We start from the raw sequence: 24,779 nt of genomic DNA, 5'->3' as shown, positions 1-24,779 counted from the left end.
AAAAAGAACCGCATACGAGCTTTCCAATAGCCATAGTTCGTACCATCAAAGGCAGGAACAGTATTAAGATTTTGAGACATTGAAATACAAGTAGAAGTCAAAGGAAAGATAACACTCAAGAATTGAATCTAAACAGAGTGTACCAAGCTCTGATACCAAATGAAAAATTAGATAGACTTCTAATTTCACAAGTGTGTGCGAAAAGTGTACAACAAAATATCAAAATGGAATTAAAGAAGACAAATATTTTGTTGACGAAGTGGAAACTCAATTAAGAGAAAAACCACTCCAGGGCAGCCAAACCTAGGATATCCACTATTCAGAAGACAAGACAAGTTACAAAGTAGTAGCACTCACATAACCTTATTCAGTGGTCGTACCTTGAACTCTGACATGTAACCCAACACGAACGCCTTCCAACCAGGTCTCCTACCTGAAGGGGTCTTCAATGGAATCATTTACCTTAGGGCAACCCCTAAGATAGACTTCAATTCAGCTCAGCAACAGCAAACAAACAGCAACAGTTTAAGAGAGACTAACTTAGCATAATAATTCTAAACTATAACTCTCTAAGCACTACGGAATTCAATATCGAATTCTTACAATTCTCAAGCTTAGGGACCTCTATTTATAGGTTGCAGGTTCAAATGAGTATCTGGCTTGAAATACCTAGGCGCCGTCCGTACGGTAGACATAAGGCATCCGGACGAACAACTGTGCGATCGGCTTTCCAAAATTCGCAGAAATTCTTTCTTGATTTGAGCCACGTCCAGACAGTCGCACTTTAGCTGCACGCAATTTCCATAACAAGGCTTGGCGCGTCCATACCATAGGATCTGTCGCCCGAACGGTTGATCTGATGCACGCAATTTCCATATATGATGCTTCCGAGTCCGGACCATCAAGACTGACGTCCGGACGTCTTGATTTTGAATGTACGACTTGCCTTATGGATGAGCGCATCCGGACGGGAATCCACATTGTCCGGACGGTTGCAGCTGTCTTCCCATATCTGTGTTTTGGAAAGAAATCCATAGCTAATCGAACATTGAGTGGCGTCCGGACATGTTGCTGAAACGTCCAGACGGATGCAAGCTAAAACAGTGCGAAGCTTCTTAAAAAAGAGGAAGATCTGAATGGAAAGTTCTCGTTGTTCGGACGGATGATGCTTTGGACAGTTGAGCGTCCGGACGGTTGCAAGGGAACCAAATTTAACTGCCTTGAAATCTTCACATAGTCTTCTTGAAAAACATAAACAGAAGAGTAGACCCTGGATAAAACAGCTTCCTTGTATAAAAGCATACACATAAGTGATTTTGTCCAACAAAATGAAGCCAATTACACCAACAAAAAGTACGACATCGACTATGAAGAGGTCTTTGCACCAGTTGCGAGACTTGACACGGTGAGATTGTTGATCGCACTTGCCGCTCATCACAATTGGAAGATAAACCAACTTGATGTCAAGTCAGCCTTTCTCAAAGGCATCCTTGAAGAAGAAGTATACATAGAACAACCGGAATGATTCATAATGGAAGGAGAAGAAAGCAAGGTGTACTGCCTTAAAAAGGCATTATATGGCTTAAAGCAAGCACCAAGAGCTTGGAATGCACGCATCGATAGTTACCTTCATCGAAATAGCTTCACCAAATGTCCATATGAGCATGCTGTTTATATGAAGAAAAACCATCGAGTTGAATTTCTAATTATTTGCCTATATGTTGACAATCTGCTATACACAGGAAATAGTAGTGAAATGTTCAAGGAATTCAAGCAATCAATGTTTAGGGAGTTTGAGATGACAGACAAAGGGTTGATGTCCTACTTTCTTGGCATTGAAGTGAAGCAACAACATGATAGAATTTTCATATCTCAAAAGAAGTACGTGAATGAGATATTAGAGAAATTCAAGATGGAAAGCTGTAACTTTGTGAGTACCCCAGTTGAAACAAGTATAAAGTTGTCAAAAGAAGGAGATGGTCGAGTTATTGAACTAACTCTTTACAAGAGTTTGGTTGGAAGTCTGAGGTACTTGACGATCACAAGGCCATATATTGTCTAGGGATAATTGCACCGTTGGTCCCTGTGTTATACCATAATTATTTTTCACTCTCTATGGTTTAAAAAGTTCATGGGAGGTCCTCATGGTATGTAATAATTACAAATCGATCCCTAACGTCAAATTCTGTTAAAATTTTTAATAGATTCCTTCAAATGCCATGTCAGCGACACGTGTCCCAATAAGATGGCGATACGTGTCCATCGTAATAAAAAAATATAAATTTATTAAAAAATAAATAAAAATACTTATTTTTTTAAAAAAATAATAAAATTAAAAAAAAAAAAAGAAAGAAGAAAGCTCAAAGGGGTGGCCTGGCCGCCCCCAGCCACCACCCCTTTGAGCTTTCTTTTTTTTTTTTTTTTTTAAAAAAAAGTATTTTTATTTATTTTTTAATAAATTTATTTTTTTTTTTATTAAAATGGACATGTGTCTTCATCTTATTGGCGACACGTGTCGCTGACGTGGCATTTGACGAAATCTGTTAAAAATTTTAACAGAATTTGACGCCAGGGATCGATTTGTAATTATTGCATACCACGAGGACCTCCCATAAACTTTTTAAACTATAGGGAGTGAAAAATAATTATGGTATACCACAGGAACCAACGGTGCAATTATCCCTATTGTCTATGGAGTTGGACTTGTAAGTCGATACATGGAGACACAAATGGAGACTCATTGGTAAGCTGCAAAAAAGATTTTAAGGTACATCAAAGGTACTCTGAATCTTTGGTTTATTCTATGCATATGGTGATGAAGCAAAATTAGTTGGTTACTCGGACAGTGATTAGGGATGTAACCAAGATGAGAGGAAAAGTACTACTAGCTATGTGTTCTATTTTAGTTCTATAGCATTTTCTTGGACATCCAAGAAACAAACAATTGTAGCCTTATCTACCTATGAGGCAGAGTATGTGGCGGCTTCGTCTACGGTTTGTGAAGCTATATGGCTAAGGAATCTCTTGAAGGAACTAGAACATCCACAAGAAGAACCGATTGTGATTTGCGTGGAAAACCAATCAACTATAAAGTTAGCAAAAAATCCAGTACAACATGGGAGGAGCAAACACATTGACACTAGGTTCCACTTTCTTAGAGACCATGTGAAGCGGAAGACAATAGAGCTCCAATATTGCCACACCACTGAACAAGTAGCAGATATATTTACTAAGCCATTATCAGGTGCAATTTTCACGAGGCTAAGAGACATGCTTGGCATGAGGACAGTTTTGATTTGAGGGGTGTGTTGGAAGCTCAAAAAATCCAAAACGTAAAGAAGTTAAAAGTTTTTAATAAATAAAGGCATTTGGTTTATTAAATTGATGTCTTAAGTTTTCTTAAACTGAAGCCTTAACTTAGAAGAGTTATTTGTGTTAATTTATTGTAATAAAGAGGAAGAAGAAAAGCCTTTGGTCGTTTGTGTTTTGTATGCCTATATATATATGGGCTTTGTAAGGTGTTTTGAAATAAGAAAAAGTGAAGAATATTTCTTCAACTCTTCTCTATTTTCTCGACTCTTTTCTAAGTCTTATTTTGTCTTCTAGTAATAAAAGAGAGAACAAGTGAAAGAGAGATAGAAAGGTGACTAGTTAGTAAACTAGTTTGTGTTTCACCTATAACTTCTACTAAAAAAAAAAAAAAAACCAAACAATAATAATATAGAGAAAATTAGACAACATTAGTTTTGTACTTACCTCAATAACAGCAGGTCATGAGCAGGGGGCAACATGCTGCATGTATGTCATCGATCGTGGTACGATCAATGTAATCGATTGTGGTACGATCAATGTGATCGATCATGGTACGATCTAAGTGCGATCGATCGTGGTATGAGCAAGTTATGAGCAGAGGGCAGCATGCTGCATGTATGTCATCGATCGTGGTACGATCTATGTGATCAATTGTGGTTCGATCAATGTGATCGATCATGGTACGATTTAAGTGTGATCGATCATGGTACAATCTAAGTGTGAACGATCGTGGTACGATCAATGTGATGGGTGGTGGTACGATCTATGTGATGGATCGTGGTACGATCTATGTGATAGATCGTGGTACGATCTATGTTATGGATTGTGGTACGATCATGTGTGATCGATCGTGGTACAATCTCTGTGATCGATCGTGGTACGATCATGTGTGATCGATCGTGGTACTATCTAAGTGTGATCGATCGTGGTACAATCAATGTGATGGAACGTGGTACGATCTATGTGATGAAACGTGGTACGATCTATGTAATCGATCGTGGTACGATCTAGTGATTGATTATGCTATATATATTAATTAATGTTATATATAGTATATAGGGTTAGAGTTATTATAAATGGAGTCGTTTTTTATTTCATAAAACGGCTCCAATTGGAACTGTTTTAACAAAAATGGCTCTAATTTGAGACATTTTTTTTTTTGTTTAAACAACTCCAATTAGAGCTGTTTTGATCAAAACGGCTCCATTTCGAATCCTTTTTGTTAAAATGACTCTAATTAGTATAGTTTTCACTAAAACGGCTCAAAATTAATTAGAGCTGTTTTAAAAAAACGGCTCTAATTCGAGCCGTTTTAACTACAACGGCTCAAATTAGAGCTATTTTAGTTAAAACGACTCTAATTAGAGCCGTTTTGTTAAAGCAGCTCCAACAAAAACAGCTCAAAAAACCTTTTTTTTGTAGTGAAATCAGTACTCTGTAAGTGGACCAATCCCCAATACAATGAGCGTATCATATGCATTACTGATTTTTGCTTGAATTCACACGGATATAAAGGATTCAACTACACCTCACACAGAATATGATGGTCTCAATTTCAAATGAAATTGTTAGTATTTGTTTTATGGTCAGAATTTAAAGTTGCTGCATTTAACGGTGTACATGATACCAATATTAACACATCTTTCAAACAATTTAAATAATATAACATTATGTACAATTTTATTCCACCAACTTTAATTTAAATCCTGACTATAAAATAAATACTATCTATTTTAAATGAAATAGAGGATTCTTCTCTACCATACCTCACACTCCACCCCTTATCATGATTTCATTATTCTCTTTCCTGCTTCTAGTTATGTGTTTTGTCATGTATATTTCTTGTATTCCTGATAGGATCTTACAATTTTAATAATATATTGATTACTTATCAATAATAATAATAATCTCTCCAACCAGTACAACACCAGAAGGCATAAAACCATACGGAATTAAATTCAAACATTTATGGAAAAATAACAAAAGCAAATATATTTTTAGTATTTTACTTCATTCATTCGGTTGAAATCCATGCTCTCTATACCATTACAAAAAAAGGATATAAAATATCTGGATTTTCTATTAATTTGACTAAACAATTTATCTCAAATTAACAAGGAAACATCATATATATTACTCTCATCAAGTATGTTAACATATACCTCTATTGACGTAGTGAAAGCGATAAACATAAAAGAGAAATGTGTTCTCAATACAAAACATTAACATAAGTTATAGAAACTGATAATAAAACAAAGAGAGATAAAGAAAATAGAGAAACTACAGAGATTATGATGGTTTGACATTTGGCTTACATCTACACGTTAGAGCTTTATAAGCTACATATTTCCTTCATATTTGATATGAGAACAATGCTTTATTTATAGAGCTTTACATGTGATTTGAATAACTTTAAATACAAACAAATCCCTTAGATTAGGGTTAACAAATCTTTTAATCTACGGTAATCAAATCATTTAAATCCCTTGATTTATGGGATACAAAAACAGTTATCTCAAAAGATTTCTATCATTTAACACGTTAATAAATAAAATTGATAATGCTGGCAAAAATTTATTATTCCATTGATACAATTGATCCAAACTTATAGTAAAACCCTAAAGCTACTAAATGTAATAAAATTCTCTTAAGAATGGAAATAAAACAAAATAAGAAAAATACAATATTTATGAAAATACTTGATGGCTACGTCAATCTAAAGATGGAAATATTCTAAAAGAAATTAAGAGATTTATGGGAAGTGATCATGGTGGAGATCTTCATAATCAATCAGTCGAATCTTTCTTTCTTGGACGACATCTGGTAGTTGACAATTTCCTTTCTTGCTTGTATCTCCTTGGTTTGGTTCATTAATATAATATATGTTATGATCTAAAAAATCAATTTTGTTGGCACCTCAGAGACCAATTAATTAATTCTTATCAGTACTGAAGGTCTCGCTGGTAAATTCTTGCTCATGACCGCCGGTCATTACTTGCTCTTCGTTGACCCACTGGTAATTCACCTCCAGCCATCAGCCCGGCTGGTAATGTACGATGGAGATTGGTTGACATTCTGTTTACCCGATGCCAACGGTTTAGGATGTCCCGCTTAAAATCCTTTATCCATTGGAACATTGGTAAAATATTTCCTTCCTAACTTACTAACAATCAGTTGGTAAATCCCTTTTCCTAATGGTAAGGTTGCTCTCGAGTAACCCCGCTTGTAATTGACCCTAACGGTCAAACAAACCGTACCCCTTCAAAAATAGAAGCCCATCGAGAATGTGACACGTCCCACATCGCCTTGGTGTATATATATATATATATTCGCACACTTTTTGACACAACGGCCATGGACCTCCTAGGAAGTCTAGTTCGGAGGAGCTAAAAGCGGACAATATTGTGACAAGTAAACGCTCATGCAAACACATGCCCGGGGGAGTGGGGGGGAGAGAGAGAGAGAGAGAGATGTAATAATCTGAAGAAAAAAAAAATACAATTAGCTAATAAATTTTACAACTACAAATCATCTTTATCCCTCATTCCTATGGAATGATCGAATACAAAATAATGGTAATAGATACATTTGATTTGATGCACAAATTATACATACATGTATAATAAACTATTGACTACTGTGCCATATCCCACAAGGAAAAAAAAAAAAAAAAAAGAGCCATTGGCATATGGCTCTGGTCAGTGGAAAGGTTGCATTATTTGCTTACCGCAACAATATCACGAAGGAAGCTGATTAAAGCAACATAGACGGAGGTCAGTGGCTTCTCCTAACTTGGTGTACCATCTACAGGCTTGGTTTGAGTGGGACAGATATCAGCAAATTGACAAAACCTGCATTTCCAACCCTCTGGTGTGCAACGACCTTCTCGCTCTCCCATCCAAAACTCGAGACAAGAACGAATTTCACTCTGGACCCAATCAGAATCATAGGGAAAATGTTCTTCACCAAGCACTGCATTATCCTTTTGGAATTCATATCTGCTCCAAGTTAACCAAATCAAGTCCTTGCTAAAAAGGAATGTTACAAAGGTTGTTGCATGCTAAAAAGTACCGAGGTACAGACATGAAGAAACATCCTAGTATGATTAGTGAGTTTGCTAGTGTGGACCATCACGGTTCCTCTAATGAATGAACAATACGGCAATAAGTGCAGCCACAGTTTCAAAAGTGTCATTCCCACTTCAATCAAGGTGGAAAAGTGGATATCTTGAAGAGTTTCTCTTTCCTAAAACCGTTTACTATAAACTAATTACCTTTTTTAGCTGATGTCAACTAACCAGTCAGATTAGACTACCCGAGAATCAAAACCTATATATGCAGTTTAATTTTATCCTTTCCCTTTCTCGTAAAAAAACTTGAAATTAAATTTGAACAGTTGAAAAAACTACAGGAGATTGATCTCATGTAGTCCTTTTTACACCATCCTCTGCATCTTAAGATAGTTCCTACAACTTCAGCTAAAAAAAAAAAAAATCCAAGCAATAATAATATAGAGAAAACAACATTAGTTTTGTACTTACCTCAATAACAGTAGGTCATGAGCAGGGGGAAGCATGCAGCATGTATGTCTAAAATACCTCACCACATCATCAAGGGTCTGCACAACCAAAGTAAAATAACAAACAATTATCCAAAGCCCTTTACCTTTGACTCTATATTGCTTGCCATTTTACCATTGCCTGTATAAATTCATCCCATTTTCTTGGTACAGATTAAAGTAAATGATAAATCACTAACCACAAGCCAAATAAAGGGAGCACCATGCAATTTGGCCTCCCTGATTTCTAGATTGCAGTAAGTAGTAATTCAAGACGGAGAGGATCTATACCTTCGTAGGAAACCCTGACTTAGTACTGTTCTTCGTGATTTCTTCGGACAAGATATAATAAGGATTCAAGGAAAAGAAATTGAAAAACTGTGTAGAGGGGAAGTTATCAGCTACTAAATTGTCCCACAAATACTTGTAGCACATCAATTGCAGCCTGCCAATATAAATGTGCATGTCATGATTTTGTTGATGCATTAGCTAACAGTCGCTCATCTCAATCACTTTGGAAGGGGAAGCCACTATAATTTGCATACCTTCCGTTTCTTTGTTGTGGTTCAGCAGGAGGTGTTTTTGTCATACGAGTCTTTGTCTCTACTAAGATTGCGTTTGTATCAGTTTCAGTTACTGATATCCGAACCTCATCAATCTTTCCCACCATCCATACACCTTCTACAAAGCCTATCCTGATTTCGTTTAGTCCATTGGCAAGGGAAAAAGAGGTAATAAAGATCAATCCTCCAAACAGAAATGAAGCGGAAAAATCAAATTTTAGAAAAGCATTGCCCCAGCCAAAAACAGAAAAATGTACATGTATATACCAAAAAGAAACGGGTAATTACCTTTTCCCCCATCAACTACCAAAAATTACGCGATGCCCTCACAAACTATATCAACTCGACCAAAATAGAGCATCCAACTACTAACTTTACATATTTCGCCCCCTTTCGTCAGTCAGACCCGTTAACTTGGACGGAATATGTAAATTTTGACTGTTAAATTTGATTAAAAGACAAAAATGCCCTCAATTGGTCAAAAAAATATTAATAAAAACATTTTTTTAATTTTTTTTTGTCTAAATTGAGGGCATTTATGTAATTTTTGAATTTGAATTAGGGTATTTAAGTCTTTTCACGAGTTAGACTGACAGAAGGGGGCTAAATGGATGAAAATGGTAGTTGCATGCTCTATTTTGGTCAAGTTGGTAATTCGTGAAAGTATCGCGCAATTTTTGGTTGTTGATGGGAGAAAAGGTAATTACCCAAAAAAAGAAACATTCTTACGAGCTTTGCCAAAGGGAAAATATGATTTTATAAATTTCTATGTTGGTAAATCACCACTTTTCCTAATTGATTGCCGCAAATGATTGAACTTACAGTGGCAGCTCGCGTGTTAATCCTTCGAATAATAATTGATTTGCACGAATTATAAAATTCATCAGCCTCACAGCCCATACGTCCTCAACTGATCTGACTCGAACTTCCACCTTTTGTACAACCTGCCCAGAAATAGAATCAGGATCAGATTATTTTACAAGTGAGTTTGGGAGGACATAGAAGTTGACAAATAGAAAGCAAAGCATTCATTTTGCTGACCAAAAGAAAATAGATGGGTTAATCGAATGATCTTCAAGAGCAAAATTACTTTCAGTGGCTAAGTTGACGTCTAGTAACTAATTACTATGTCCTCCAAGTCTGCTACCTATATTCTCTGTGCACTTTGTATATAGTATTTGGTTACTCACATCAATTTTTTCAGGGAAAATTGATGCGAACCTACTAGTAACAAACACAGGAAATGATATATGGGCTCGTTCGAGGGAGCCGTGAATTTCATTGGCAACTTCAAGGGAGTCTTGACCTCCGGTCAAAACACAGAAAACCGTATTATAAAACAATAATCAACTTATATTTTTGTTATCGATAGTTCCCTTTAAATAGGAACAATATACCACTGATTACATAAAAGACCAATTAGGTCTTAACTTCTAGGACTAGCTAGGACTCTGACTCTAATAAGAAAAGAATTTGAATTAAAAATCTATTCCTTATTAGATCAGATATATTCTTTATTGGACTCTAACATGGCACTAGGCAATACCAAATAATTATGACCACATCAAAAATTAACTAAGAAAATGTGAAATATTGAGGTTAAATGCATACCTCTCCTTCAAGTATTGCATGGCGAGCCATTCCTGTTCTCATAGCTTGTGTACTCTTTGGCTCTTGATAGAGAAGAACAAACTCCTTTTGTTGTTCGCACCATTCCTATTGTAAGCATGAAATGAGAAAGAATGTGAGACAAATATGTTTCAAATTAATTCGATTAGTTGAATGGACTTAATCGCATGATAATGAAATTCAAATTAGTAAATTTTCTATAACAAAACTCAGCATATTAGGCTTGACATTACAATTACTACATACATATGATTTGACATCTGAAAAGGGCCTAAAAATTTGTGAGGCAGGACCCGAGCCCACACATACACACATATAAGGGTGATAGGTTACTGGTGATTGAGATGTAACTGGAAAATAGGATTGGCCGGACGATGGAATTGTAAACTGGAAATCGATTTGAATGAAACAGTTCCCTATTTCAGGTAGGAGAATGTACCATTTTATTAATAACTTTATTAACAACAAAAATGGTCTTTAAATAGACTACATTGATAAGATTTCAAGTGTTAAAATAATGCTAAGATTAACTTTAATCGTAATCTTAAATAACCTAATCGTATTTAATTGAAATTCTATTTTAACTCAACTCCTAAACCTATCTCACTCTAAATTCATTCCTAACAGAGGGAGAATGAGAGAGAGAGAGAGAGAGAGAGAGAGAGAGAGAGAGAGAGAGGAATAAATTCTTGATAGTTTCTAATTGCCAGCACAACCAGTTATTGTTAAGATTATGATATTCATAAGTGTGATAACAAAATTGTTCATCGCTAGTATTGTGAGATTAGTAAGTAAACCCACATAAGATATTAGATCATGTCATTTCTTAGGGAATTTTTTTAAAATTTTTTTTATTTGGCCTTGTTCAACTGTAGTAGTAGATTTGTTGGGATTCTTCCACCCATCCCTGTATCTTTTTTTTTCTTTTTTTTTGGATAATCAAAGTATTCGGGCTTCGCCTCGACTAGATTTTTGGGACATCATGTAAAGCGACTAAATTTTTGCGTCGGACAAAGCTCGGGTTTTCACCCGTGAATGTGACCCCAAAGAATTGTTTGTATTCATGGGAGTCGAACTGTAAATCTGATGCTTTATGAGGCATCATGGTCAAGTGACTTACCACTCGAGCCATCCAGTTTGTATCTTGCTTCTATTTAGTCAATAAAACTTAATTAATATTCCCAATTAAAAATAAAAATAAAAATTTGCAACCTGAAGCATTACGATTCACCCACGATTAAAGACCTTCACTTAGATGAATAATTAGACAGGGATGTTCATTGTAAAATCCCACCAAAGTAGGGTCCTAGATGGAGAGGCACTTGTGCCTGCAGCCCAAGACTATCACCATTAATGGCAACTTGTGATAATTTCATAGTGCTCAGCTTTTTTTCTTTACCTCTCAAGCAAGAAACTAGAGAGCACGGTGTCTGTTGGGGATAAAATTAACCCCGAAGACACTTGGATTCTAATATGGAAACGTCTCGGTGTTATATCTCGGAGTTACATCTCGGTCATTTGTTACGACCCAGCAAAGGAAGATCATCTAGGTATAATGACGTCTCGGTATGAAATATCCCGAGATCTCCTAGTCTAGTCGGAGCGAACATATCTCGGATATTTATACCTCGGAGATTTAACAGAAACTACAAGACCATACAGGAAGTTTGAGTTACAACCCGAAATAGAAGATTGCCTCGGAGTAATAACACCTCGGTGTGATAACACCTCGGATAATATCATCTCGGCATAAGAACATCTCGGATCTCCCACAATCCTGTTATGGTGCGGTAATATCCCGAGATCTCCTAGTCGGAACGAACATGTCTCGGGTATTATCACCTCGGGGGTTGGTCGAAGTGCACCGCAGTAGTCTTAGAATTTGACAAGGCCAGTATCCCAAAAGATCAGGGATAAGCCTCCATTCCATAATTAATGGGATAAGGTAGATAAAGACACGGAATTAAAAAGGTATGAATGCAATCCAATTTGAACTCTGCAGCCTCATTCGAATTCCCTGAAGGTAAGGACAGGGTTCAAACAGAATAGGACTCAAACTCCTAATCCAACTGCGTTTCAAGGAATCTAATAAGATTACAACTGCCGGCCTATAAATAAGACCACCGCACCAAGTATGAAGGTACATGCATTCTCTGTGCTTTTGAGATTACAGATATTCTTCAGAAAATCGGTTTAGATCTGACTTAGGCATCGGAGTGGGCGTAGTTGGCACCCCCGACGAGTTGTTTGTTCTTTTGCAGGATTGAGGTTGTAGATCAGAACCCAGCAGCGAATCACTAGGCGACACGTCACCATACCGGAAACTGTATCAACAGTTTGGCGCCGTCTATGGGAACCGACTAGTTGTTCTTATGAAAATCAAATCCGTAATGGTGACTACGAGATGTTCCAATCCGGTTCAAAACGAAACCCAAGGAGAGGTGCAACCTACTAATCAAGATGATGTCCGTGGAGAAGCGGAATCTACTGGTCCAGAGGCCAGAATAACCCAACTAAGTCAACAGTTGGCCCAGGCGCAGAAGAATGTAGAGGATTTGCTGGCTCAGAATGCTTTGCTCACAGCTGCTCAGACTCCGCCACCATTCAATCACGAGGCGGTTGAAGGAACAAATCCTGATGGAAACCCCGAGGGGTAAGGGGAGAAAGCCGTGCCACGAAATGAGGACCATGTGGTGCCCGTCAATTTGGTTCCACCTACGGACTCCGAAAAAAGGCTGCAGAAGATGGTCCTAGACTAGGACGCAAAGTACGATGCACTATCGAGAACTATTGATCAGAAACGTGACGAGAAGGAGTCTTTCGTTGACAACCTTTTTCAGCACCAGGAGTCAATATTTACCGAAGAAGTATCCAACTTCGACCTGCCCGAAAGGTTTAAGGTACTTGATATCCCTATTTTTTCAGGTAGTGAAGATCCGGTAGAGCATTTGGATAATTTTCGATCTCACATATCCTTGCACAAGACACCTAACGCTGTGGCGTGCCGAGCTTTTCCTCTCACCTTGTCAGGAAAGGCCCGAGACTAGCTCAGAAATCTTCCCCCAAGGTCGATTGATAGTTTCGATGCTCTTGAGAGGAAATTCCTGGCCCAGTTCGTGTCCGGAAGAGCCAAAAGAAAACCTAGAGGGTACCTACTCTCTGTGCGGCAGGGACCGAACGAGTCTTTAAAAGACTATTTATGGAGATTCAACCAGGAGAAACTGGAGACAAAAAGCGCACCAGACGACTTCATTTACGGTGCAATTTTCCAAAGGTTGAAGAAAGACGGACCACTGATGGCGGACTTGGCGTTGAAACCACCGAAGGATCTTCATACCTTTATGGTAAAGATAGACAGGTACATTAATCAAGAGGAAACACTCCGAGCCTTTCTCGATAATTCCCAGCAGCAACACCAGCCTTCCATCGAGAAGCCCAAGAAGAAGAAGAATCCCGAGCCCATGCAAGACGTTGGTCCCGGAGAGTATAAGAAGGTGAAGAAGAATTTCAGAGATTACAAGTGGACTCCATTAAATGCCTATCTCACTGAGGTGCTTATGGAGCTCAGAAAAGATCCGAATTACCAGAGACCGAGACCCATTCCAGGAGATCCACCTCCGCGCTTGGCTCACAAATATTGTGCCTTCCATGATTCATATGGTCACCACACCGAGCAATGTGTGTCACTGAGGCAGTTGATTGAGAAGTTCATTGAGAACGGGAAACTAGTCCGATTCCTCGTTAATGAAAGAAATCAACGGGAGCGGGACCAATATCCGCGGCCAAGGAGGGAGGAAGATCGGAATGAAAGGAGAAATTATCAACCGAGACAAGAAGAAAGAAGAGGAAGAAGCCGAGAGCCAGCACCTCAACCTCGGAGGGACGAAAGAAGGGAGAGAAGTAGGAGCAGAGCTCGAGTGGCACAGAAAGGCAATCTCCCTATCATCCACACTATCTCGGGAGGATTTGGAGGAGGAGGCGAGTCCAACTCGGCTCGGAAGGCGTATGCTAGGCAGCTGAATGATTTCGAAGTATATTCGGTCCAGAAGCCCCCAAAGTCTCGGAAATAGGGTTCTCGGATGATGATTATGCTGGGGTCTCGCTTCCGCACACAGATGCCCTTGTGGTTACCTTAACGATAGCAAATTATCAGACTCGGTGGATCCTCGTTGACACAGGAAGCTCGGCTGATATTCTGTTTAAATCAGCTTTTGATTATATGGGAGTTCCACGATAAAAGGTGGTCCCGGTCTCATGCCAGTTACAGGGTTTCGCTGGAGAAAAGGTGTTGCCTCTCGGTTCTATTGATCTACCTGTAACGGCAGGGACTTATCCGAGGCAAAAGGTCATTATGGTAAAGTTCCTGATAGTTGACAGAGTCTCGGCCTATAATGCCATCATAGGACGGACAACTCTCAACGACTTCAAAGCTGTGACTTCAACACCGCATCTCGGCATGAAGTTTCCAACAGAAGAAGGAGTTGGAGTGGTTAAAGGAGACCAGAAGGAGGCTAGGCGTTGCTACAATCTATCCTTAAAAGACACTCCGAGGCAGCACAATCTAGGTGAGAAAACTAAGGAGGACGAAAAATAGCAGTCATCGTTGGGGGAGCCTGTGGAAGCCTTGGAGGAGTACGAAATAGGTGACTCAGGAAAGAAAGTTTATATAGGCTCACAACTCCCTCAACCCATGAAGGAAGATCTGGTGGCGTTCTTGAGGCGCAACAATGATGTATTTGCCTGGAGAAGATATGTCGGGGATTGATCCTTCGGTCATTGTCCATAAGCTAAATGTGGACCCAAATCATCGCCCTGTGAAACAGAGAAGAAGGGCTTTTGCCGCCGAACGAAACATAGCTGTTGCGGAAGAGGTAGAGAAGTTGCTGAAAGCTGGATTTATCCGAGAGGTAGATTATCCTGAGTGGCTAGCCAATGTGGTGCTGGTAAAGAAGTCTAATGGCAAGTGGAGGATGTGCGTAGATTTCACTGACTTGAATAAGGCATGTCCGAAGGATAGCTTTCCTCTGCCTCGAATAGATTTATTGGTCGATTCGATGGCCGGACACGAGCTCTTAAGCTTTATGGATGCCTTCTCGGGATACAATCAGATCTACATGGAAGAAGCAGACCAAGAAAAAATTGCTATCACAGACCGAGGACTTTACTGCTATAAGATGATGCCCTTCTGTTTGAAGAATGCGGGAGCCACATATCAACGACTTGTGAACCGAATGTTTCAAAATCAAATTGGCCGAAACGTTGAAGTATACGTAGATGACCTGCTGGTTAAAAGTATTCGGGCAACCAGACACATAGAAGACCTCCAAGAGACTTTTCGGACTCTAAAAGAATACAACATGAAGCTCAACCCCACGAAGTGTGCCTTCGGAGTTTCTTCAGGCAAGTTTCTGGGGTTCATGGTGTCACAGAGGGGCATTGAAGCAAATTCAGAGAAGGTCAGGGCTGTCCTTGAAATGGAAGCCCCGAAAACAATAAAGCAACTCCAACGGCTGACAGGAAGGATTGCGGCCCTAAATCGGTTCATATCAAGGTCAACAGATAAGTGCATTCCTTTCTTTAAGATTTTAAGGAAAGCATTTATGTGGAGTGAAGAGTGTGAGGAAGCTTTCGGGAAGTTGAAGGAATACTTAGCCAACCCACCATTGTTGAGCCGCCCAACCGAAAGGGAGATACTTTATCTCTATTTGGCAGTATCCCCTTCAGCGGTAAGCTCGGCGCTAGTCCGAGAAGATTCAGGAGTTCAGAAACCTGTTTACTTTACAAGTAAAGCATTACATGGCGCGGAAGAAAGGTACCCTCGGATCGAGAAGTTGGCATTTGCTTTGATTATCTCAGCTAGAAGATTGAGGCCATACTTTCAGGATCATGCTATCAGAGTCTTAACTGAGTATCCGATGAAGAAGGTTTTGCAAAAACCTGACCTCTCGGGAAGATTAGTCAACTGGGCAATGGAACTCGGACAATTTGATATCGAGTTTCATCCACCGACGGCTATCAAAGGACAAGTTCTGGCAGATTTCCTGGTAGAATTCTGCAACATTCCTGAAGCAGAAGAACTTCCTAAGGAGTCAACCTGGGTTGTTTTTGTAGATGGCTCTTCAACACAGGGCAGAAGCGGAGTAGGTGTTCTCCTCAGGAATCCTGAAGGTCAAGAGTTCGATTTTGCTGTAAAACTGGACTTCGTCACAACGAACAATGAAGCTGAATACGAAGCGGTGATAGCGGGTTTGGCATTATCCCGAGAGATGGGAGCAACTAATGTCGAAATCCGAAGTGATTCTCAAGTGGTCGTAGGCCAAGTCCAAGGACAATTCGAAGCACAAGAAGACCGAATGGCCAGGTATTTGGAAGAGGTGCGCCGATTCCAATCTTATTTCAAAAGGTTCGTCATCACAAAGATACCTCAGGAGGAAAACATCCGAGCCGATGAGTTCTCGAAGATTGCATCGGGAACAGATAAGGAGATTGAAGCATCTAGAAGGCAAATTATTGTTCTGACCGAGCCGTCAATAGCCCCAAGGGCCAATGTTATGGAAGCAGATTCAACACCGGATGAACCAGAGTGGGCAAGGGAGATAATTCAGTTCCTCAGACATGGGTTGCTGCCCGAAGACAAGGTCGCGGCTCGGAGGGTGAAGATACAAGCGGCACGGTTTTGCCTTCTCGGAGAAACACTGTACAAAAGAGGATATTCCGAACCCCTGCTCAAATGCCTCTCCAAGGCCGAGTCGAATTATGTTCTTAGGGAAATCCATGAAGGTGTGTGCGGAGACCACTCAGGAGGAAGGATGCTGGCGCAAAAAACCATCCGAGCAGGCTACTATTGGCCTACAATCAAAAAAGATTCGGCTCTTCTGTCAAAACCTGTGACAAATGCCAGAGGTTCTCAAGAATTATGAAAGCAAGTCCCGAGAAGCTTACCCCCCTCACTTCTCCATGGCCATTTGCGAAATGGGGGGTGGATATAGTTGGTCCAATGCCGATAGGGAAAGGTGGACGGAAGTTCTTGGTTGTAGCTGTAGACTATTTTACTAAATGGGCGGAAGCAGAAGCATTAGCAGCTACAACCACAGCAAATATTATAACTTTCCTTTGGAAGTCGGTGGTGTGCCAGTTCGGGATTCCTCATGCTTTCGTCATGGATAATGGGAAGCAGGTTGACTGTGAACCATTTCGGAAGTGGTGTTCGGAACTCCATATCCGAAACCATTATGCTTCGGTACTTTACCCAAAGGCAAATGGTCAGGTAGAGGCAACGAATAAGACCCTGGTAAAGACTCTGAAGAAAAAGCTTGATAAGAAGAAAGGAGCATGGGTTGAATATGTTCCAGAGGTGCTGTGGTCGTACCGAACCACAAGAAGAACTCCAACAGGCGAGACACCATTCTCACTTACGTATGGAACCGAGGCGGTGATACTGGTCGAAGTAGGATCTTCAAGCTTTCGTGTAGCTCACTACAATCCAGGACTCAACAACGAAAAAGCTAAGGTACATCTGGATCTTTTGTAGGAGAAAAGAGACGACGCTCAAGTCACATGGGCAGCATATTAGAATCGAACAACTCGGTACTTTAACAAACAGGTAGTACCCAGAAAGTTCCAGCTCGGAGATTGGGTACTCAAGAAGGTGAGCTTAATGACGAAAGATCCAACGGAAGGAAAAATGGGACCTGAATTGGAAGGCCCCTATAAGGTAGTAGGATGCCATCAGAAAGGGGCTTACCACTTAATGACCAAGACAGGGAAGATACTTCCGAGATCATGGAATGCCGAGCACCTGAAGAAATATTTCATGTAATTTTTTGTTTTTTCCAAACAATTTTATATTCAATAAAGAATGTTTCTTTCCAGTACATGTCATCAATTGTAGAAATCCAAGAATCAATCTGAGCTTCCCCCTCGAACGACTCAAAAGAGTTATGGGTGACACTTAGAAAAGAATCCACTTGCATTCTTTCCTCGAACAACTCGAGATGGTCATGAAAAGAATGCAGTAGAAAGAAACCCCTCGGTTAGGGGTTAAGGGAAGGCTGAGAAGGTCCGAAGTTTCTCAGTTAGTCCAACACTGAGAGCAAGAAAGAACAAATAGTCTCCTGGATTTGATCGATCTATGAGCAGCAGTCTGAGATAGCATGGAAACACTTCTTCATCAAACCTCCCCGAAGATGATCAAGCTACATCAGCGTCCATCTGACTCCTCACCTCGAACGACTCGAAAGAGTTATGGTGGGATGTTCAGGAAAGAAATCCGTCCGAATCCTTTCCTCGAACAACCCGAAAGGGTCATGGAAAGGATACAAAGGGTTGAAACCCCTCGGTTGGGGGTTTCCGAAGGATGAGGACTAGAATCCGCCCGATTCCTTTCCTCGAACAACCCGCAAGGGTCATGGAAATGATACAAAGGGTTGAAACCCCTCAGTTTGGGGTTTCCGAAGGATAAGGCTAAGGATATCCAAAGAAGAATCCACCTGGATCCTTTCCTCGGACAGCCCGAAAGGGTCATGGAAAGGACACAGAGGGTTGAAAAGTCCCGGTTGGAGGTTTTCGAAGGATAAGATGTTGGATATCCCGATTAGAATTCCCCCGAATCCTTTCCTCGAACAACCCGAAAGGGTCATGGAAAGGATTCAATGGGAAGAAACCCCTCGGTTGGGGGTTTCCGAAAGGATAAGATTAAGAATGGGTCCAAATCCTTTCCTCGAACGACCCGAAAGGGTTATGGAAATGAAACAACGGCAAGATTGAAAGTTTCGGAAAAGACAGGAAACCTCTTGGTTGGAGGTCTCCAGATGCTATGAACACAGATCATCTAAATTCAGAAATGAGGAAATTGAAAGGATAAGACTCCAATTAGGTAATTTCATTTCATTGATATATAAACTCTTTTACAGATTACAAAATTTTAGAAATAAGGAAAAGATTCAGGCCCGAGGACAGCTTCTAGCTTGTAGGATCGTCAAGAGGATCCTCTCGGGGATCCGGTGCGTCGTCATCCCAACTTGGAATGTCTGGCATGACTTCTTTACCGAATTCATCCATTTCTAAGATTGCTCTCTCAGGAAACCCAACCAGTTGCGGCCCAACTGTTTTGGGGTCAAACTTATATTTGGAGCTTGTTACTAAAGTTCGAAAGTTCTCGAAACCCCAATTGCATCCCCGAGCCCAGCTCTGGTCCCGAAGGACCGGCACATAGCTCAGTTGCTTTAGATAGCGCTTCAGTTTTGCTTGACCCGCATCATATCTAGCCCTAAGCCTAATTAAGAGACTCTCCGAATGATCCTGCGCTTTAACAGCTTTGTTTCTTTCATCCTCAAGTCTTTCAACTTCGGCCTTCAGCTTGTCCTTTTCTGCCTCAGCATTTAAGGCATTCTTGCACGCTTCCGAGCATTCGTTCTGTACGGCTGACAAGCGAGAGGATAACTGATCTGCACAATCAAGCTCGGTAGAAAGACTTGCAACAGAGAGAGTATACCGCTCATTGGCCTCCATCACTTCCTTCTTCAAACGAGCATTGGCAGAGCGCTCCTCGGATATAATCAAGTCCGGGGCAGCGAGCTCTTCATCTCTAGATTGAAGGAGGGCCTTCAAAGCTGCCACTTCTTTCTCCAAACTCGAGACTTGAGCTTGCACTTTAGGGGCTGGAGCGATAGGTTGAACCTGACGATTTTCATACCTCTGCCAGAGGGCAGTCATCTTCACCAGAAGCTACAAGAAAAAGGTAGGCAAACTCTAGATTAAGAACTAAAAATGGGTCTAAATGAAGGCTTGTTCTCGGAAACTCACTTGATAATGAGATATAAGAATGCCTTGCACAATTTTGTCGGGGGATGAAACCCCTGCATTTCCTAAGAACCCTTCCGGAATCAGATTCTTTATGGCCTCCATTGGATGACCAAGAAGGCCTCGGCCCAAGACCTCAAAGCCCGCGGAAACTCTGGAAGAAGAACTGGGGCCTATAGAGGGAGCGGTTTCTGCATTCGGAGATGCCTCAGACCCAAAAGGCCTTAATTCAGAAGTGCTGGCCTCAGTATGGGACCTGTCCCTAGCAGAAGCTTCGGGAAGCAGATCTGCTTCGGGAGTGATGACTTCGGTATGGGACCTGTCCCTAGAAGCTTTGGGATGCAAATCTGCTTCGGGAGTGATGGCCTCGGCATTAACCCCCGATCCTTCAGGCTCTCCGAGACCAACGCCCGGTGTATCCCAAACACCCTCTCGCTGAGAAGTCTCTGGTTCTCCGGTATTCCCCCTCTCAGTTGTTCCTGTTTGAGCTTCGTTTGGATCAGGAGCTGTACATGGTTCTTGGGGGGTTTCATGCCCCATTTCACAATCACAACTGGGGGGTGGCGGAGTTTTTGGACGCTCTGATGAAGGAGTCCGAGGAGTGCCATCTTCCACAAAGCCTTCGACCGAAGCTTCATCTCGGAAAGTACCAACATCCTCATCCCTCTCTTCATCAGATTCACCACCCGAAGGGGCAGACTTTTGCCGTACCTTCTTGGCGTCAGAAGGCCTTATAACCGCCTTACCCCACATCCGCTCAGCCTCTGAAATTATTTCGACAAGATGATCTTGAGCATTGAATTTTCGCTTCCTTGCCGGATGCTTCACCCTACGTGTGACTTGCACGTCGCAGGCCTCAGTTCTTGGTTCATCCCCCTCTTCAAATCTCCCTGGGGCCGGACTATTTATTGTGGAAGCTCCAGCATGAGTTTCCTCAAGAGGAGTCTCGGGGCCCTGATACGATGCCTCGGAGCCGAACTCATCCCTTAAGATAAAAGGGGGCGTAGAACCAGCTTCTTGTGTAGGAGAAACTTCCAGAACGAAACCCTGAAAGCTCTCTGATCCCTCTTCGGTATTGGTTCCAGCCATAGACACTCTCAGAGGGGTTCTCTTCACACCCGAGGCAGCCAACGGGATTTTCTGCGTCTTCCTCAAAGGAGCGTCCTCAAGAATTTCTTCAGCTCGGCCAGAAGGTCTCTTCTTGATGAAAGGCCTTGGAGACGGAGGCGCATCATTTCTTCTCTTGACCGCCCCTCTTTTGGTGATTGTCCTCTTGTCTCTCGGAATATTGTATCCGAGAAACTGCCTCAAATTCTCCTCGGTCACAAGATTGTCGAAATCGACTTCCTCAAATTTCTCAACTTTGACCCTAACTGCAGACCAGTCACTTATCTTCTTAACATCCTCCTGTTCGGACATACTAAGTGAAGGAGTCTCGCTTCGGTCGGGCCGTAGCAATTGCCAAGTCCGAGGCATCCTACGGTTCTCGGGCAAAAGAGTACCTTTGGAGCATTCCCATTCCCCAGAAACTCGAAAAAACTGCTGCTCCCAGAACTTGTTGTTTGTTAACCCACTCTTGAGTTTGATGAATATAGGGGGGTGACAAACATATAGTTCAATCATTCCCTCTGAAGTCTGCCTTGGTCTATAAATGTTGAAAAACTGCAGAATCTTCATCTCCTTCTTCAGTACGAGCCTCCAGAGGATGTATGAAGCGAACAGATATCTCCAGGCGTTAGGCATGATCTGACTAGGAGTTACCATCAGAAACAGGACAAAATCCCGAGCAATCTCCGGAAAAGGCAACTGGAGCCCAGCAAGAAACATCCGCTCGAATAAGGTGATGTCGCCGCCATCGATAAGCCAAGCATCAGGTGCTTGATAAAACATCCTCACTGTTGGAGGAATGTCATAGTTCAGACACTGAACACCCTCATGCCTTTCAAGAAGAGCGGTTTCCACCCTACTCTCTAGGAGAGAAAGGTCTATGAAGCCGTCGGACCTTTTAGTTCGGGCCCGAGATGTAGCAGGAACATTTGAAGCTGCCTTCTTGGGAGCCATTTGAAAAAGGAAGGAGGAACAGAGGTTTCAGAGAAAGAAAAGAACTTAGGAAGAGGACAACAATGGAGGATAAAGAAAGAGAACGAGAATATGTCAAAGAATGAATAGTGAAAGTATTCCAAAACATTAAATCCACTCCCCCCCCCCCCCCCCACGTGTCTGAAATATCAAAGGGCGCCATCATGTCAATATCTCCGAAAACTGAAAAGGCGCGCGTTTCAGATCTAGGAATTAAATGGCACTACCTCGATAATATCGCGACATGATGATAAAGGACGGCGGTACAGAGCTGACGTCGTTACTGGAAAAAGAAGCGGTAAGGTTCAAACATTTTAACTTTTGAAAAGACGTGCCCTTTACAGTAGCAGGTACAGGTTGGCAGACAACTAATAATTCTCTTATTTCGATTTATTTTTGAAATTAGAGAATTAGGGGGGTAACTGTTGGGGATAAAATTAACCCCGAAGACACGTGGATTCTAATATGGAAACGTCTCGGTGTTATATCTCGGAGTTACATCTCGGTCATTTGTTACGACCTAGCAAAGGAAGATCGTCTAGGTATAATGACGTCTCGGTATGAAATATCTCGAGATCTCCTAATCTAGTCGGAGCGAACATATCTCGGATATTTATACCTCAGAGATTTAACAGAAACTACAAGACCATACAGGAAGTTTGAGTTACAACCCGAAATAGAAGATTGCCTCGGAGTAATAACACCTCGGTGTGATAACACCTCGGATAATATCATCTCGGCATAAGAACATCTCGGATCTCCCACAATCCTGTTATGGTGCGGTAATATCCCGAGATCTCCTAGTCGGAGCGAACATGTCTCGGGTATTATCACCTCGGGGGTTGGTCGAAGTGCACCGCAGCAGTCTTAGAATTTGACAAGGCCAGTATCCCAAAAGATCAGGGATAAGCCTCCATTCCATAATTAATGGGACAAGGTAGATAATGACACGGAATTAAAAAGGTATGAATGCAATCCAATTTGAACTCTGCAGCCTCATTCGAATTCCCTGAAGGTAAGGACAGGGTTCAAACAGAATAGGACTCAAACTCCTAATCCAACTGCGTTTTAAGGATTCTAATAAGATTACAACTGCTGGCCTATAAATAAGACCACCGCACCAGGTATGAAGGTACATGCATTCTCTGTGCTTTTGAGATTACAGATAATCTTCAGAAAATCGGTTTAGATCTGACTTAGGCATCGGAGTGGGCGTAGTCGGCACCCCCGACGAGTTGTTTGTTCTTTTGCAGGATTGAGGTTGTAGATCAGAACCCAGCAGTGAATCACTAGGCGACACGTCACCATACCGGAAACTGTATCAACAGTGTCTGTCAACCATTTGAAAGCAAGTTTCAATTTGGGCCTTCTCCAAGTTATCAACTGTCACAACGTTGAGATTGTTATGGTTGTTAATTCAGGGTTAACAAACAAAGCCATACATTAATACATATTGATCATCATCACTCTCTAGCTGTGTAGCATTCATCACCATTTCTGAAAACTTCAAACCACAATCAAACATGAAAATCTTCAAAAACTAAATCACACCCATTGCCAAAACCCAAAACGAAAGCAAACTAACAAAAAAAAATTCCATACCGTGGAAGTAACATCACTGACGTACAATCCAGTCTTGCTCCTAAATCGGTGGAAAAACGACGTCTCGACCACTCTGCTCCTCTTTTGGGCACTCCTAAGACTGCCTAAATCCTCAATATCGGATTCCGCACAAAACGACAACTTTCTCTTAGCCTTGGATGGGGGGGAAGTGATTGGTTGGATAGACTTCCCTTTACTCTGGAACTGAGAGGGTGAACGAGTTGCAGGAGTTGCAGAGGAAGAGAGAGGAGAGGGAGTGGCGGCCGCTAAGGCAGCTTCAATGGAAGCCATTTCTTCCTCGCTCACGAGCTCCATTTGAATGCCGAGATCACCACTGTTGGTGGCGGTGGTGGTGTTAATGGATAACTTGGAGAGTGACTCGTGCATTTTCAGATATACCAGTCTCTCTGTTCCGAAGGTTTCTGGGTTTCAGACCTTTTGGCCGTTGCACCGTGGGGTTGTAGTGTTACTTTTGTAGATTCCCTGCTACATGTTACCGTTACTAACAGAAACTAAAGTCCACATATATGGGTCCTTCCTAACCTCCTTGCTCAAAGAGAAGTCCATGTTCCTTACCAGGTAAGCAAAGTCCAAGTAACCATGCCGTATTCTTTTCTTTCTTTTTCTTTTTTCTACTTCTTTTCTTCGCTCTTCTTTTCTTTTTCTTTAAAGCAAAGATGTCACACGCAGCAAAGTGGGAAATAAAGCTAGTCTTGCCTTTGTACGTACAGTTTGGCTTTCGTTCTGATTCAGTGAGAACAAGGCGTGTTGATGACGCATGCATTTTCAATACGATTGGTCTGGATAAATATATTGGAAAAATAATAAAAGAAAAAGAAAAAGAAAAAGAGAAAGACATCTAGAGAAAAAACATTTTATAAGAGATTGATGTGACACAAATTCAAAGGATAAACTTAGGTTTTAGACGTGTAGGTTTATTTATTTAATAGATCTATTTGGGGAGGTGGAGGATGGGAAAAAGGAAATGGTAAGAAATTAGACTCAGTGACCATTCTTCAGTTTGAAGTTCTTTGAAAAAGAATAGAACAGGCGTTGTATTATTTCATTCCTATCAAATCCTAGCTTTTTTTGTTATCCAAAACTAGGTGGAACACAAGGATACGAGAAGTAATGCAAATTACGTTTTTTTTTTTTTTTTTTTTTCGTTAAATTTATCATTAAATTTGTAGAATTTTGTGCGGTTTTATAAATTTTATAGTAAATTTGTAAATCTCT

The 24,779-nt window shown here is 41.0% G+C and overlaps 1 protein-coding gene across 1 annotated transcript; it reads right to left on the bottom strand.

Annotated features, from left to right (window-relative positions):
• Positions 1 to 6,820: 6,820 nt before the first annotated feature.
• On the bottom strand, positions 6,821 to 24,131 carry LOC133878365 (exonuclease V, chloroplastic-like). Its single transcript, XM_062316907.1, has 7 exons — positions 23,544 to 24,131; positions 10,044 to 10,148; positions 9,255 to 9,376; positions 8,415 to 8,564; positions 8,161 to 8,314; positions 7,853 to 7,929; positions 6,821 to 7,310 (listed from the first exon to the last, which is right to left on the bottom strand). Exons 1-7 carry the CDS (start codon positions 23,928 to 23,930, stop codon positions 7,100 to 7,102), a joined length of 1,206 nt encoding a protein of 401 aa, XP_062172891.1. The 5' UTR covers positions 23,931 to 24,131; the 3' UTR covers positions 6,821 to 7,099.
• Positions 24,132 to 24,779: the final 648 nt, after the last annotated feature.

Source organism: Alnus glutinosa, chromosome 9 (assembly GCF_958979055.1).
Source record: "Alnus glutinosa chromosome 9, dhAlnGlut1.1, whole genome shotgun sequence".
In the NCBI taxonomy this organism is placed as follows: domain Eukaryota; kingdom Viridiplantae; phylum Streptophyta; class Magnoliopsida; order Fagales; family Betulaceae; genus Alnus; species Alnus glutinosa.
This window is presented reverse-complemented; position numbering and strand designations above follow the sequence as displayed.

Coding starts and splice junctions, on each gene's coding strand:
- LOC133878365 (XM_062316907.1), bottom strand. CDS start 23,930: ATGCACGAGTCACTCTCCAAGTTATCCATTAACACCACCACCGCCACC. Junction 8,565..9,254: donor TTAACACGCGAGCTGCCACT/GTAAGTTCAATC, acceptor AAACGAAATCAG/GATAGGCTTTGTAGAAGGTG. Junction 7,930..8,160: donor AGTCAGGGTTTCCTACGAAG/GTATAGATCCTC, acceptor TTGGTTGTGCAG/ACCCTTGATGATGTGGTGAG.